Raw genomic sequence first — 12,909 nt, 5'->3', positions numbered from 1 at the left:
TAGGAAACACTACTGAGGAACAGAAGTCCTTTAAATTTCACAGAAGGATCACAAAAAGTGATAAACAGTTTTGTTCCAGTTCAGCTGCACACTGTGAGGCCCAAGGCAGGAAATACTCGAGGAGGCATTACACTGGAGTTGAATATATAGTTTTAGTATAGGCCTACTGTAAATGAGATTATCAAAACTAAAAGAATCTAATCCTTTAATTAACTATTAAAGGAATACAGAGGATTATTTTCCCAAATCTATGTTCGTTATTGCTATGGGAAAAATATAAGTGTTCTTTATTTCATTTACAGTCAGTTAAGCTTTCTTTATCGAGCAGCAAATGAGTTGTGCCTCTGAATGGCATCAAAGGATCTGAAAGAGGTCATTTTAAAATCAGAGAGGCCTTTTAGAAACTCTGCTGTGCTACTCTGTCTGCACCAAGGCAAATGAGCCTTAATCCTATTTTACAGGTAGATTAAAAAAAACCCCGTTAACTTTGCTAAGGCCACAGAAGGTGTCATCATCAGAGCACTGGTAGGTACTAACACTTCATGCCCTCTGTACTGCGATGGCTAGACAATTCATTTAGAGATGGAAACCGAGAGTTCCCGTCCTGCTCAACAGTGTCAGCACTCAGTAAACTAGTCCCTGCCAGGGAGGATCACAGACAGCATGTAAGAAAACAGAGGCACAGGAAAGGCAAACAACTGGCCCCATGTTACCAGCAGCTCAGCAGCAGAATAAGAGGCAGGACCAGCTCACCCAAGCACCAGCCCAGGCAGCAGTCAGAAACACAACATTAAAATGGAAGGGGCCCTTTGACAGGTCTTTGTTCCTACTGTATAGTCAGGAACTAATTTTGTTCCAGAACTCAAACTGGGGATCTTTGGTAAAGAGCCACTGGGCAACTTTACAGGAAAAAACAGGATGCAGGATGTTTTTCTACAAGACTTGCTAAAACGTTCTTGAAGCTTTTGTGACAGGATTATCAGAGCTATTGTCAGAGCTGAAACCTACCCAGGTTTCAAGCAGAGAAGGTTGCCCTGAAGGCCTGCTCCAGGGCTTGTGTTTATTCTCCTTGAATCTTTAGGCAAATTAAAAGAACATGGTGAATTCTAAGTCCCACAAGTACTCTCGTGGATAAAAAGCACTGAGCACGGCTAGTTACTTGGGTTTCAACAGATGGTTTATGGACATAGTGCAACTGCAGTATCTTTAATAATATTTTTTTCATATAGGGAATAAAGTTTATGGCTGAGCAGTTGTTTAGTCTTAAAATGCTTTCATGCCTTCCCTTTTTTTCCTCCTCACAGTAATAACTAAAACTTTCAAAACTGTTTCACAGTAAACCCAGAGCAGCCCTAGCCTGATAAGGACACGTTTGGAATGTGATTTAGACTCCCCCAACTCTTTATCTAATCCATGAAAGACTCGATGCTTTCAGGAGCAACCTTGCAGTCATTGTAAGCAATCCACAAAATCTGACAGGGAAGCTGCACTGTGTCCAAAGAGGAGGTCAGTTAGAAGCAGTTCATTATTGTAAGGAAACCTACTAAGGAAAGAAGGTTTTATTTGGACAGGTTTTCTGACAAACTGTGGCAACAATTATTTTGCAGAAGGGCGTGCAGAGAAGCATGTTACTCTAACACCTCATTTCGTAGTAGTTAATAGGGGTCATTGAAGGGGTAATAGGGGTGTCCAGCATCTCTTGCTACTAGCTTTCCATCCACCTGTGAAATAAACAGACTCAAGTCAGAAAGATAAAAAAAATTTCTTACTTTGTTTCTAATGCTGCATGGTTAGGGATATGAAAATTTAGAAATCTAGACATCTGGCACCATCTTTTTCAGCTTAAACAAGAGCTGCTCCCTCTAATCCTGAGTCGACTTTGCTCTTCTTTAAAGAAAAACTAAAACCATTAAAAAAAAAAGGATTTCTGTAGCCTAAAGCAAGAGTCTTTCAAGATGCTGAGCCTGAAGACTTAGATTAAGAACATTTAAAAGCTTTTTGCCTTGTAGCTGTTATTGAGCAAGCATAACACGCACACTTCAAAACACTTTATTGGAGTTGGAGCTTTTGCCCATGTTCTCATGATAAGAGAGCTTCTGGGCTGCCAATTTTACAGATGGCTAAAACTCATTGAATAACTTGAGGGTCACATTCTGAACTCCTAATAGCACGTTTGTTTAAGAACATTTCCACAGAAGACGAGCTTCTCCTGCTGTAAAACAGGAATAGTGAAACCACTATCCACAGATAATGAAACAGAGGCTCAGGGTGGCCCAGAAGCAAGTGGTGGCCATGCAGAAGTCTTAATTCCTACATCTCACCACTGAGCATTCAGGTGTACAAGTTGCATTTCTAGTTGCACTAAGTCCACTGCAACAGCCCCAACTTCCAAGGAGCTGCAGTAAAACCTTACTGCCCATCTGTAATGTTTGGAGAAATTTAGTGCAGCATTGGCAAAGAGATACACACCTCCCAGGGTGACTGGTGTCATTCAGCTACAACTTGCATTAAGCAACTAATGACTGAATAAAAATATTACAGGGGCAGGTGATTACAGGGACTTCCAAACCAAGTATCCACTATCAAGCCCCTCTTAGCTTTCAGCATGAAACCTCCATTCCAAAGCAACAACTGGAATCCCTAGTAATGAATCGTTTACAGTGACTACTGAAGTGTGAAATTAGTCACTTGGGGGCACTACGGAGCAGAAAACTAAGATGTTAAGGTTTAACATTTGACTGACACTCGGAGGAAAATAAAGCTGTCAACTGAAGGCAATCCTTAAAAACTGTGGACTAAAGTACCACAGTATCACCAGGTTTCTTCATATTCGAGAGCCAACAACTTCCTCATGTTCCTGGAATTCATATTTCTCATTTTCGCCCCTGTCCACAGCTCCTTCCCCCGCCTATTTCACTATGGAGAACGGCTCTTCAGGTAAGCATTCTTGTTTGCAGCATACCAGGACAGCAGCTGCCAGAAGCAGTATTTCATATAGCTGATTACAGTCTGCCCCAGGAATCTGAGAAAAGGGGTGATGGTGGTGGTGTGTAAAATCACACGGCAGGTCAACAGTAGTTACCTATCAAAAAGGGACAGCTCATCATGTGTATACCACCATCACTCCTCTCCGGCTCGCTAGTCATTCAAGTTTTGCTTAAGTACATTGCTTGGCCAATGCTGTTTCCAAAAGTCTGGACTTGAGGCTGGTGCAAGGTAATGTCCAACCTCTATCCAGATATCAAACTTTTAAAGTATAAAGCAACTTAAACTGTTTACATGCAATGAACAGCCTCTCCTCAGGCTTTAAGCAAAACAGTGTGGAGAAGAATGGCACAACTATAAGAACTTGTGGTTCTATAACAATGAAGTAAAGCAAGGAAACACTGTCTCATCAGTTATGACAGGAGCTCTGCTATCACTGCCACACCACACTTTGAAATCCAGACACTGTAAGTCAGATTCATAGAGGAGATAGGCGTAAAAGGTTAGACAGGAATTTTAACTCACCATTTTTGAAAATCCTTTCTGATAAGACCAGAAGGGATAGGCATGAGACAAAAGGTTCCATTAGAGATCTTACAGCTACAGAGCTGTGACTCAATTCTCCTCATCTTGCTTCTTCCTGTCTTGTTATCTGACAATATGGCAGTACCTTTGAAGCCCAGCTGCATCCCATTCACTCTTTTTCTAGTTGGATGTGCTACACTGTATTTCATCTCTCCTTTGTGAATCACTGTGATCTGATCAGGTCTCCCAGGTAACAAAAGCACAGGAATTATTCCCAGCTCATCCAAGCCAGGCTATACTCTAATGTATTTTGCAGTTTCATTAACTAAACAACTTTGTTCACAGCACAAATGACAAAATACTTGAAAGAAACATGCTGTCAGCAGCAGGTGTGCTTGCCACTACCACATTCATATAGATCAGCAGCTAAGCTTCCAGTTTGGTGTATGGGCTCCTGATCCATAAACACAAGGATAATTTTGGTTGCAGGCTTGTGGGGGGTTTTATTTACACACACATACTAAAGCAGGCAAACAGTTAAAGCGTGGCCTTGAAGCTCTCCTAAGCCCCTGCATGACAAAGAGTGAAAGCTGTAATGAGTATCTACCCTTGATAAGAGACAGTCATTCCCCACACATTCACAACTCCTAACTCAGACTAGTCAGTCATCAGTATTCTCTCAAGTACTCAAAAAACCTCAGTGATAAATCCTGCAGAAAAGTTTCCCCTAAAGAATACCTACAGCAAATAGCCACTGACTAGTGGAGAATAATTTACAGGCAGACAAACTGCTGGAGAGGCAAGGGTGTGCCCGACCGCTTCCAAATCTGCAGAGAGACCTACTGTATCTATGCAGTGTACGGTACAATAGAGAGGGATAACCCCCAGCAGCCAACGTTGGTTGGTGGTGCACCAGGGAACAGCAACAGCTGTCTGTCTATAGTCAGGACAGTAAGAAATGAGGAAAACTATGGAGACAGGAGACAACAAGGCACTGAGTTTGGTTTGTTTGTTTTTTCCCCCCAGTGATGGCAAAGGAACAAGAATAGCTCCTTTAATATCTGAAAATAAAGACTGAGAGGACATCAACACTTACAAGGCACTGGCTTCTCTAAAAACAGACTGGCATCTGACAGCACACGAGGTAAGTTTTCACGAGAGAGAGTAAACTACTGATGCTAAAAGATACTGTGGCTAATGGATTGGGGAAGAAAAACACAACAGCCTAAGCCAAACTCCTTACATGGGACAAAGTGGGGGGACAGGACATCCAGCGGGGAGCAGTGGACAAAGTCCCTCAGGTGAGTTCCACAATGGATGTGAAGAATTAACAGCACCCTGAGCCTTCACTAATCTTAGAGGTCATAGTATAAAGTAGCCAGGGACAGACGGAATACAGGAGTACTGCTGGAGGAATGGTATTGACCATAAGTCTGCTTGTACGTGACAAGAACAAGTCAGCAGGAGTTTGTTGAGATTTGAAGTAAGATGTGACTCTGGCTTAAAAGTCCATGGATAGGTGAGTAATGACAACTCCAGAGAATCACAGTGGCCAAAGCAGAAGAGAAAAGTTCTCAAAAAGCTACCTTTTTTGTACCAGCTTTTGAAAAGTTCTTTCATGTTAGATGTCTTAAAAATATGCAGTGTTCTTATGAGTAACTGGTTCTAATGGGCACAGCAAAAGAAAGAAAACTGCAAAACCCCCAAGTTTTTGCCACATGCACCTAATGAAAACCAACAGAAACATGAGAAATTTACCGTAATCATTGGCACAATGTAACGCCAGTTTTTATTCAGGCTTCCAATGTGGCTCATCTCCTCCTCTGTGAGGCTGAAATCAAACACCTGAGAACAAAAGCAAGAGGCTTTATTCAATAACAATGGGTTTTTCGTAATTAATTTATATTGAGTTTTTTCTCGTGGGCTTGTTTCCTTTGTAAGTCACAACCATCCCCTCCCTTGTGCTGTGAATTTCTCCAGAGATCTACAAGCAACAAAGCTGACTTAAAGGCGAAAAGGTTCATTTCCCAATACTCCAGGGCAGAATGGAACAGCAGCAGTGGCCCAACACACTGCTGACTATTTCAGTGTTAAATTTCAGGTGACAGTGCAACACCACAGTTGTAACTGAGGCAAACATATGCACTCACACGAGACTGAAATAAGCTGTAATTACTTAATATTTCTCTTGTACTTTCAAAAACCTATGTGCTATATTAGAGTTGCAAGACCTTAGTGTTAAAACCAAAGTAAATTAAACATAACGTGACTTGTAATGTTTCAAACACCTTCAGAAGTTGCAGCTTTGCTAAGTCTGAGTCTCAAAAAGAGGGAATTTCCATGCAACTCTGATCAACAGAATTTGTTTTTCTGTAAAAATCTTGGCTTCAGACAACATCAGTTTGTCTTCTGGTTATAAATATGAAGTTGCAAGTAAGCTCATTTTGTAACAAACACCAAAACAAAGGCTTAAAGCCTGAGGTGTGCATACATTTGCCACTTCTAAGCTTACACTGATACAGTACGACACTCTTCACAATTCCATCGCTGGAACGACAGTTTGCTGCAGTCACCAGCCCTCACTTGCGGGACAGAGCAACTGTTATTCATAAATAAGAAACACTGAACATCACTTGAACAAGGGAGTAGTCTATAAACTGGTATCTCAGATAAATTTCAGTACAGATTTTTCATTTAACTTCTACAAAGCACATTCTTTACCTTTTGATTAGAACACATGTACATACGTACCCACTCAGTTGCTTAAAACATACCAAGTTTGTTTTTCAAAAAAATCTTTGACCTCCTTTCTAAGTGTGTGCAAGGGTCAGAGTGTTCTGCAAGTAGTAGGACAGTATATTACTTGCATGAAAGGACATTGCTGAATCTCCCTTCCTCCAGTTAAACTTACCTGCACATTCTGCTGAATGCGAGCAGGAGTGACACTCTTGGGAATGGCAACCACCTTACGTTGCACTTGCCATCTGTTAAGAGGAGGAGGAGAGATTTTTTTTTTGTGCATGCAGCTCAAAAAACACAATTTTTATTTTGGGTGAATAATAATCTGCGGCATCAGAGATGCCACTTATGCTTCTATGTGAAAAAATACTCAGAAGAGGGCTGGCACAGCACTGTAATGTATTAGGACCTAGTATGTCCAAGCTCAAGCAAAACAGTAGCCACCAGACTAATCAATGAGAGGAAGACAATCATACCTTTGGACAAGCAAGCAAGTTTCAGGTGTTTTAAGCTAGAAACCCAAGAAACAGTCAAGAAAAATGTACTTAAGCATTCTATGTAAGTTCTAACATGACAAACACTGAAAATCTAGAAGAAAACCCACATCTCTCAAGTGCCCATCTAGTAGTTTGAGCACAAAATCTTGAACATGTTGAGCTAGCAGGGTAACTCACTGCTGCCCAAGACTGCACTAGTGATATTGATAGATGCAGAGCCAGACAATAAAAAAAGATTAGGGTAGAAATCCCATTTTACTTTACAAGGTGCTGATCATATTCTGGGTATCTCTCAACCATCTTGTTTCCCAGTATCCAGCAGCTGGCTTTTGCTATATGAAAACAAAAGAGCAAATGGTTCTTCAATGTGAAAAAGGAAGGGCCCTTCCTCAGCCCTTCTTCCTGGGAGCCCGTCTGAATGCAGTAGCAAGAGCTCAAGGGTTCAAGTAACTGACCATGTGCAAATTCAGTAGGCAGCACTCAGCTGTGGTGCACTGCTGCCTTAACTGTCCTATTGCTATTCTACAGCAGAAAAGGCAGTGAACCGTCCCAGACATGACTCCAGGCCCTGAATGGTCCCCTCTAATCTAGTTCATCCACCTACCGTAAGGCAATTCCACCAGCTCTGTGTAACAAGCACCAAACATGGATTGCTTTTGGCACTCCTGGTGATTTTTAACTCCCCATCAGCGTAGAAGAACATATACTTTAAGTAGATTCTTTCTAGCTCATGTGTTTTGCTTTATTCAAGGCCAAGGCCCAGATGCCACCCTCTCACAACTGTTCTGTACCTGAGGATGATCTGTGCAGGTGACTTGCCATATTTTTCTGCCAGTTTTTTGATCCCAGGTTCTTCTAGAAGCACAGGCTCATCTGGGTGTTTCCACATGCGATCTGGAGATCCAAGCGGACTGTAGGCAGTTACAGCCAGTCCTCGTTTCTGGCAGTGAGCTATCAGCTCGTTCTGAGCTAGGTAGGGATGGCATTCTACCTATTAAAACAACCCACAATGAGTGGCTAGAGTCAGGCATCAACACCAACAGGAAGTCAAACGCACATAAAGAAAAGCAGAACACATCACAGGAGGTCAGTCAGGATTCTGGAAAACCTTTAAGGATAGTTTAATTTCAGTAAGTTATTCTTATGATACTGCCAGGAAAATGGAAAGTGTCTGGCAGGCTAAATTTATAGGAAAAGGAGAACAGATCAGCTAAGTTTAAAGCTCTGGATTATTCCCTATGTACCAACCACATCATCCAAAGAGCAAGAAAGCTCTCTATACAATTCAAGTTACTCCCTCACAATCCTTTTTTTCTTTAGACTAAGTTGTTCCTCACAGGGAGGACAAACTCTTCCACAGACCTGTTCGACTAAGCAGGCATAAATGGCCACAGAACATGCAATATACACCTCCTCCCCAATAAATTTATCTCCCTTGAAAGACCACCTCTGTGTGCCTGCGCTGCAGAGGTGGCCATGTTCTTCCCTGTACTTGACAAACATGTAGCACTGATTTGCAAATTCTTCACTCTAATGGACAAATGGGAGAAGTATTCATCCTCTCCTTTGTTCACCTTACCTGGAGCACAGCTGGTTTGACAGTAGCCACACTTAGCACATCATCAATCTGACGACTGTTGAAGTTTGACAGCCCAATGGCTTTCACGAGACCTTTTTCTACCAGCTTCTCCATAGCCTTCCAGGTATCCTTGTAATCAGTGTAATCATAACGCATCGTGTTATCAGGATTCTTTGGGAAGAGATTGTCCCCTCGTCTAGAGCATTAAAGGTAAAGTGTAAGCACATATACCACATCATCACTAAAAGAAACCTTCCTCAAATTCTTCTTAAGAGCTTATGCAGTTTGAACGGTTGAGTCCAAACTAAGTGAAGTTGTCTGTCGCATTCCATTTTGCCGAGTTAACCTAAAAGAAGTTATTTCATGTACAGTCTCTTACGGAAACTTGTTATAAAGTGCTGTGAACTACTTAGCTATATGGTAGTGACTCCACCGAACTGTATACACTGTATACACAGCAGCAGCTCTTTGCTGCTGATCCTAGCAGAACTGCTGATTCAGAGAGCAGCAACTTGGAGGGCAGCTTTGGTTTTTCAGCTTCTTTCTGAGAGAGGACTGGTATCATTCATAGTCTGCAGCTGCTACCAAAGGGATGGTTTCAAAGCTGTGTAGGAGAGACTGTATTCAAAGTACACTGGCCTTCCCACTCCCTCTGGATTCAGTGTCAGTACCTGAAATGGGCACCGACTCTCACAGAATTCTTAACATGAACATGTTGCTTATAGGTTGGGTGTGTTTTCAGTTAGTCATACCAACCCATTTTAAAAATACACTAGAATTTATAAAAAAACCAAAACACATACAAAGAACCTGTTCATGTCAGCTGACACTACCACACTACCAAAGGGCTATGACTGGTCTCTGAACAGTCCATGCTCGGAGGGGTACAAGCAATCCCATTGAAGAGCGCCGCTTCATAGCCACTGCAGGACACTGCTAGCTCAGATCTCGGAGACTGTCTGACATAGCTAAGCAGTGAACAGTGTGAGAAACGGCAGCAGCTGGGGACAAGGGGAGATGGTTCTTCACGTCATTGATAAATCTAGAACCAAAAATAACTCTGAAAGCCTTATGAGCTCCCAGCTCAGAAAAAGCAGCCTTATACGTCAGGAGTAGTATACTGAGAAATTAATTTTCAAGTACTGGACGCACTGTGATTTTCATCCAGAAGTCTGTTTTAATTTGTGTGTACCTAACATTTGTTTGCTCAGCTTCCCAATACAACAGGCATTTTAGATAACCATGCATTAAAACAGCTGAAACAGAGCTCATGGAAAACTGGAGTGAACAGTTTCCAACAACAAAACATAAAACCGCTTTATCAGAATGTCAGTTTTGTCAGTTTCCACAACATCAAGCACATTTAAATATTAGTAATATCTAAATGCGTGTCATTATTTGTGTTAGGTGTGGTCAAAGCATGGTTTAAGGTTTTTTTAATCAACTGGAAAACAAACCTGTTTCACAATAAGGGGAATTTTTAACAGTTCTTCCTCCAAACCAGCTCTAGTTGAAAACACTTCCTCATTCTGTTACGTTGAGGAATATATTGACACTTTGAGTGTCTTTCCTCTTATCGTTAATGTGTGCTTTGTAAAATTCAGTTTGTAAGACTAGAAGAGGAAAGAAAAGTTCTCAAGTTTGCAGAAGAGACAGAAGCGCCTTAAATTGACATGGCTCCCCCTGCTGAAAGAAGTCTCCATCCAAACATCTGGTCAGGAGATTTATCCTCCCTCAGCTTTTTACTGATTGTAGGGAGGTACAACTATGATGCTGCTTCTACATCTGCAAGAAAATAAAACTAGGAACTTTGCTTCTGGTGGGGTTGTAGTATAACTGCATTTAGCACTTAACTGGACAACTTCCTCGTCTCATATTTCCTCAAATCGTAGAATTAAAGTGTCATAAGAACTGATTTTCATTTCCTCCTCATACAGATACCACCATGACACTACATGTCCCTGGCCACTTCAGTGCAATGAAAAGTGCTGTCACTTTTACAAAGCACTTAATTCTCATTTTACAGATAAGTAAAACTAAGGCATGAAGCAGTGACGGGATTTCCTCAAGGTTACCATGTGGGTCAACAGCAAAACCAAGAATAGCTGCCACACTTCCCCAATGCCTAGACTAAGACACTAGCCTATTTTAAGCTTCTAATATATTTCAAACTCAAAGATTTTACCTCACAGCACACCAAATTTTCAGCTGGTGTAAGATGGCAAGCTTCAGTACAGAAACTTGTCCCACAAGGCTTTATTACCTTTTCCCAGTTAGACTACTTCAGTTACCTAACTTTGGCAGCCATGCCAAACTCCCAGAAGTTTAGTGATCTCAATTTCATTACTTATTCTCACTCTTAAAACATTTCAATTGCTTAAATATTCTTAATTAAGACTTAATATTAATTTTCCAGACTCATCATTGCTAAATAATGAGACCAATTATCTCTCTTCTACTTACAATACTTCTACACGAAAACTTAAGTTCTGTCTCCTGTACCGTGTGTTTACAGATCTAACAGTACACAAATTCCCACCCAATGAAATCCAAAGAATGAAATCTGAACAATTGTTTTTGTGAATGGACCAAATACGAGTAAGCGTACAGGTTATGGGTAGAAAAGAGTGTCTGTATGACAGTCTGTAGGAGCACACTATTAGCCACACTGAAAAACACCTTGCAGGCAGTATAAACAGGAAGGAATTCACAGCTCAGAAAGAATGTCCTCAGGATATAACACCAGCCACTTATGCAAAACTGGGGTTTTCTGCAATCTATGCCCTTTCCATGTATGACTTACTCAAAGGCATGAGGCCAGTGCATGAGGTACAGGTCCAGGTAATCCAGTTTCAAATCTCCAAGTGTTTTCCTTAGAGCTGGCTCTACATCTTCTGGGTGGTGCTTGGTATTCCAGAGCTTTGATGTTACAAACAGATTCTCCCTTTTAATAACCTTTAAGAAAGGAGGGAAAGCATAATTTACTGGAAGAAGTTCAGAAAGAGAACTGCAGCAATTCTCCAACTAGTTTTAAAACAAATAGAACATTAAAAAAATAAACACATGGAACCTACAAATTAAACCTTTCAAAAATATATTGCATGGAGAAAAGAGAACCACACACCCTGGCAAGTCCCAAAGCATACCAAATACTTGGCAATTTATTAGAAGTTTTGATAAACAAAACACTTCTCTCCACATACACTTTTCCAAACTTTCCAATTCAAGGGTTAAAGACAGTACTAAGCCTGATGTGGCCAAAAGAAGGATTACTCAGTTTATTCATAGGTAGATTTTCTAATTTCTGTTTAACAATTCACATATTCTAAGCAGAACTTGCTATACTCATCACATGTTATAAACCAAGAATGCTTCTCATGGAAAGAGAGTGAGAAAATAAACAGAAGACGTTTCCCCAAACGTCTGCACTTCAGTTTCTAGGTTCTGGAAGGAACATCCTAGAACTGAGTGCTCTTACCCTTCCAATACAGGATACAGACCCAGAAATTAAAAAGAGAGCTGGTTAACTAGGGAGTTTAAAATGCAAAAGGGAAATCATATTTGGCAAGCCAAAGCACACCATCAGGGGGCACTTCTCACTCTGTACTTTATAGAGGCTGGAAGGATTAATTCCTTAGTTTCTCTCCTCCAACCATTCTGTTATTTCTGTGTTTCACATATGGCTGTTGTGTTGAAAGAGAGATGTTTTAAAAATTCTAGTTTTAAGTTAGCTAGCTAATAGGAACCGAATAAGACAGTCCTGTGCTGTCCTGCATTAGTTACCATTATCTAGCAAGAATGAATCCCTGGGGCAAGATGAAAACAGCCTCTCTCAAGCTGATCACGTAACAAAGGAACTGCCCTAAAGCCAAGGCAAGAGCAGCAGGGAAGCAGGAACATAAGAACTTTCTTTCCACAGGCTCTGAGGCTGTACAGGTAATCCCCCAGGCCAACAAGAGCAAGGGGATGAATTAAGATTCCACCTCTGGTCACCCACAGGAATGCCTGTCACATTATATTTAGGCCATTGTCTCTCAGGTGCACAGTTAACAATCCTTCAAATACAATCACTGTTTAAAAAAGTACGTATTTACTCATATTTTATCTATAACCAAAAAACCCCTAGTCACTGAATTTGCTGTGGCTACCCACCACTGCACGCTGTTCTGGACTGACAAGTTATCAGTTACTAGAGTAACTTTTCATATAAATCATAACAAATTCTTTACATTATTACTACTTATTCTGGGAACCTCCAATTTTTGAACACCCAAATTGGGGGTTTCCCGAGGGGGAAAGAGGCGGACAAGGAAATTAAAAATAAAGGAATTTTCTATAGCTTCCATGCAAATATTCTTGACAATTTCTTTTCCTCCTGACAGCCAGGAGAGAAAATCCTCTTTCATGCCTGCTCCTGATTAGTAGCAAACAGCAGGGATACACTAGGAGGAAAAGCTCTACAGCTAGTTCTGTCACGGTTGTGTATTTTGAGTCAGCACGGTGTTCTTGTGCTTTTACCTTGCTGGGCCCAAGGAATTACTGGAAAGCCTCCCCGATCCAGGATTACTCACTGTAACATCCACC

At 41.1% G+C, this 12,909-nt stretch overlaps 1 protein-coding gene across 1 annotated transcript in view; it reads right to left on the bottom strand.

Annotated features, from left to right (window-relative positions):
- Positions 1-1,538: 1,538 nt before the first annotated feature.
- Positions 1,539-12,909, bottom strand: part of AKR1A1 (aldo-keto reductase family 1, member A1 (aldehyde reductase)) — a 17,768-nt gene continuing 6,397 nt past the window's right edge. Inside the window, exons 3-8 of the mRNA XM_010131514.1 lie at positions 11,129-11,285; positions 8,326-8,521; positions 7,538-7,737; positions 6,422-6,494; positions 5,269-5,355; positions 1,539-1,721 (exon numbers count right to left, since the gene is read on the bottom strand). Coding sequence (XP_010129816.1) covers positions 1,656-1,721; positions 5,269-5,355; positions 6,422-6,494; positions 7,538-7,737; positions 8,326-8,521; positions 11,129-11,285 — 779 coding nt within the window. The 3' untranslated portion in view covers positions 1,539-1,655. The remainder of the gene's footprint in view (positions 1,722-5,268; positions 5,356-6,421; positions 6,495-7,537; positions 7,738-8,325; positions 8,522-11,128; positions 11,286-12,909) is intronic.

Source organism: Buceros rhinoceros, unplaced genomic scaffold (assembly GCF_000710305.1).
Source record: "Buceros rhinoceros silvestris isolate BGI_N320 unplaced genomic scaffold, ASM71030v1 scaffold12882, whole genome shotgun sequence".
Classification (NCBI taxonomy): domain Eukaryota; kingdom Metazoa; phylum Chordata; class Aves; order Bucerotiformes; family Bucerotidae; genus Buceros; species Buceros rhinoceros.
The sequence above is the reverse complement of the archived record's forward strand: the minus strand, read 5'-3'. Positions and strand labels throughout refer to the sequence as shown.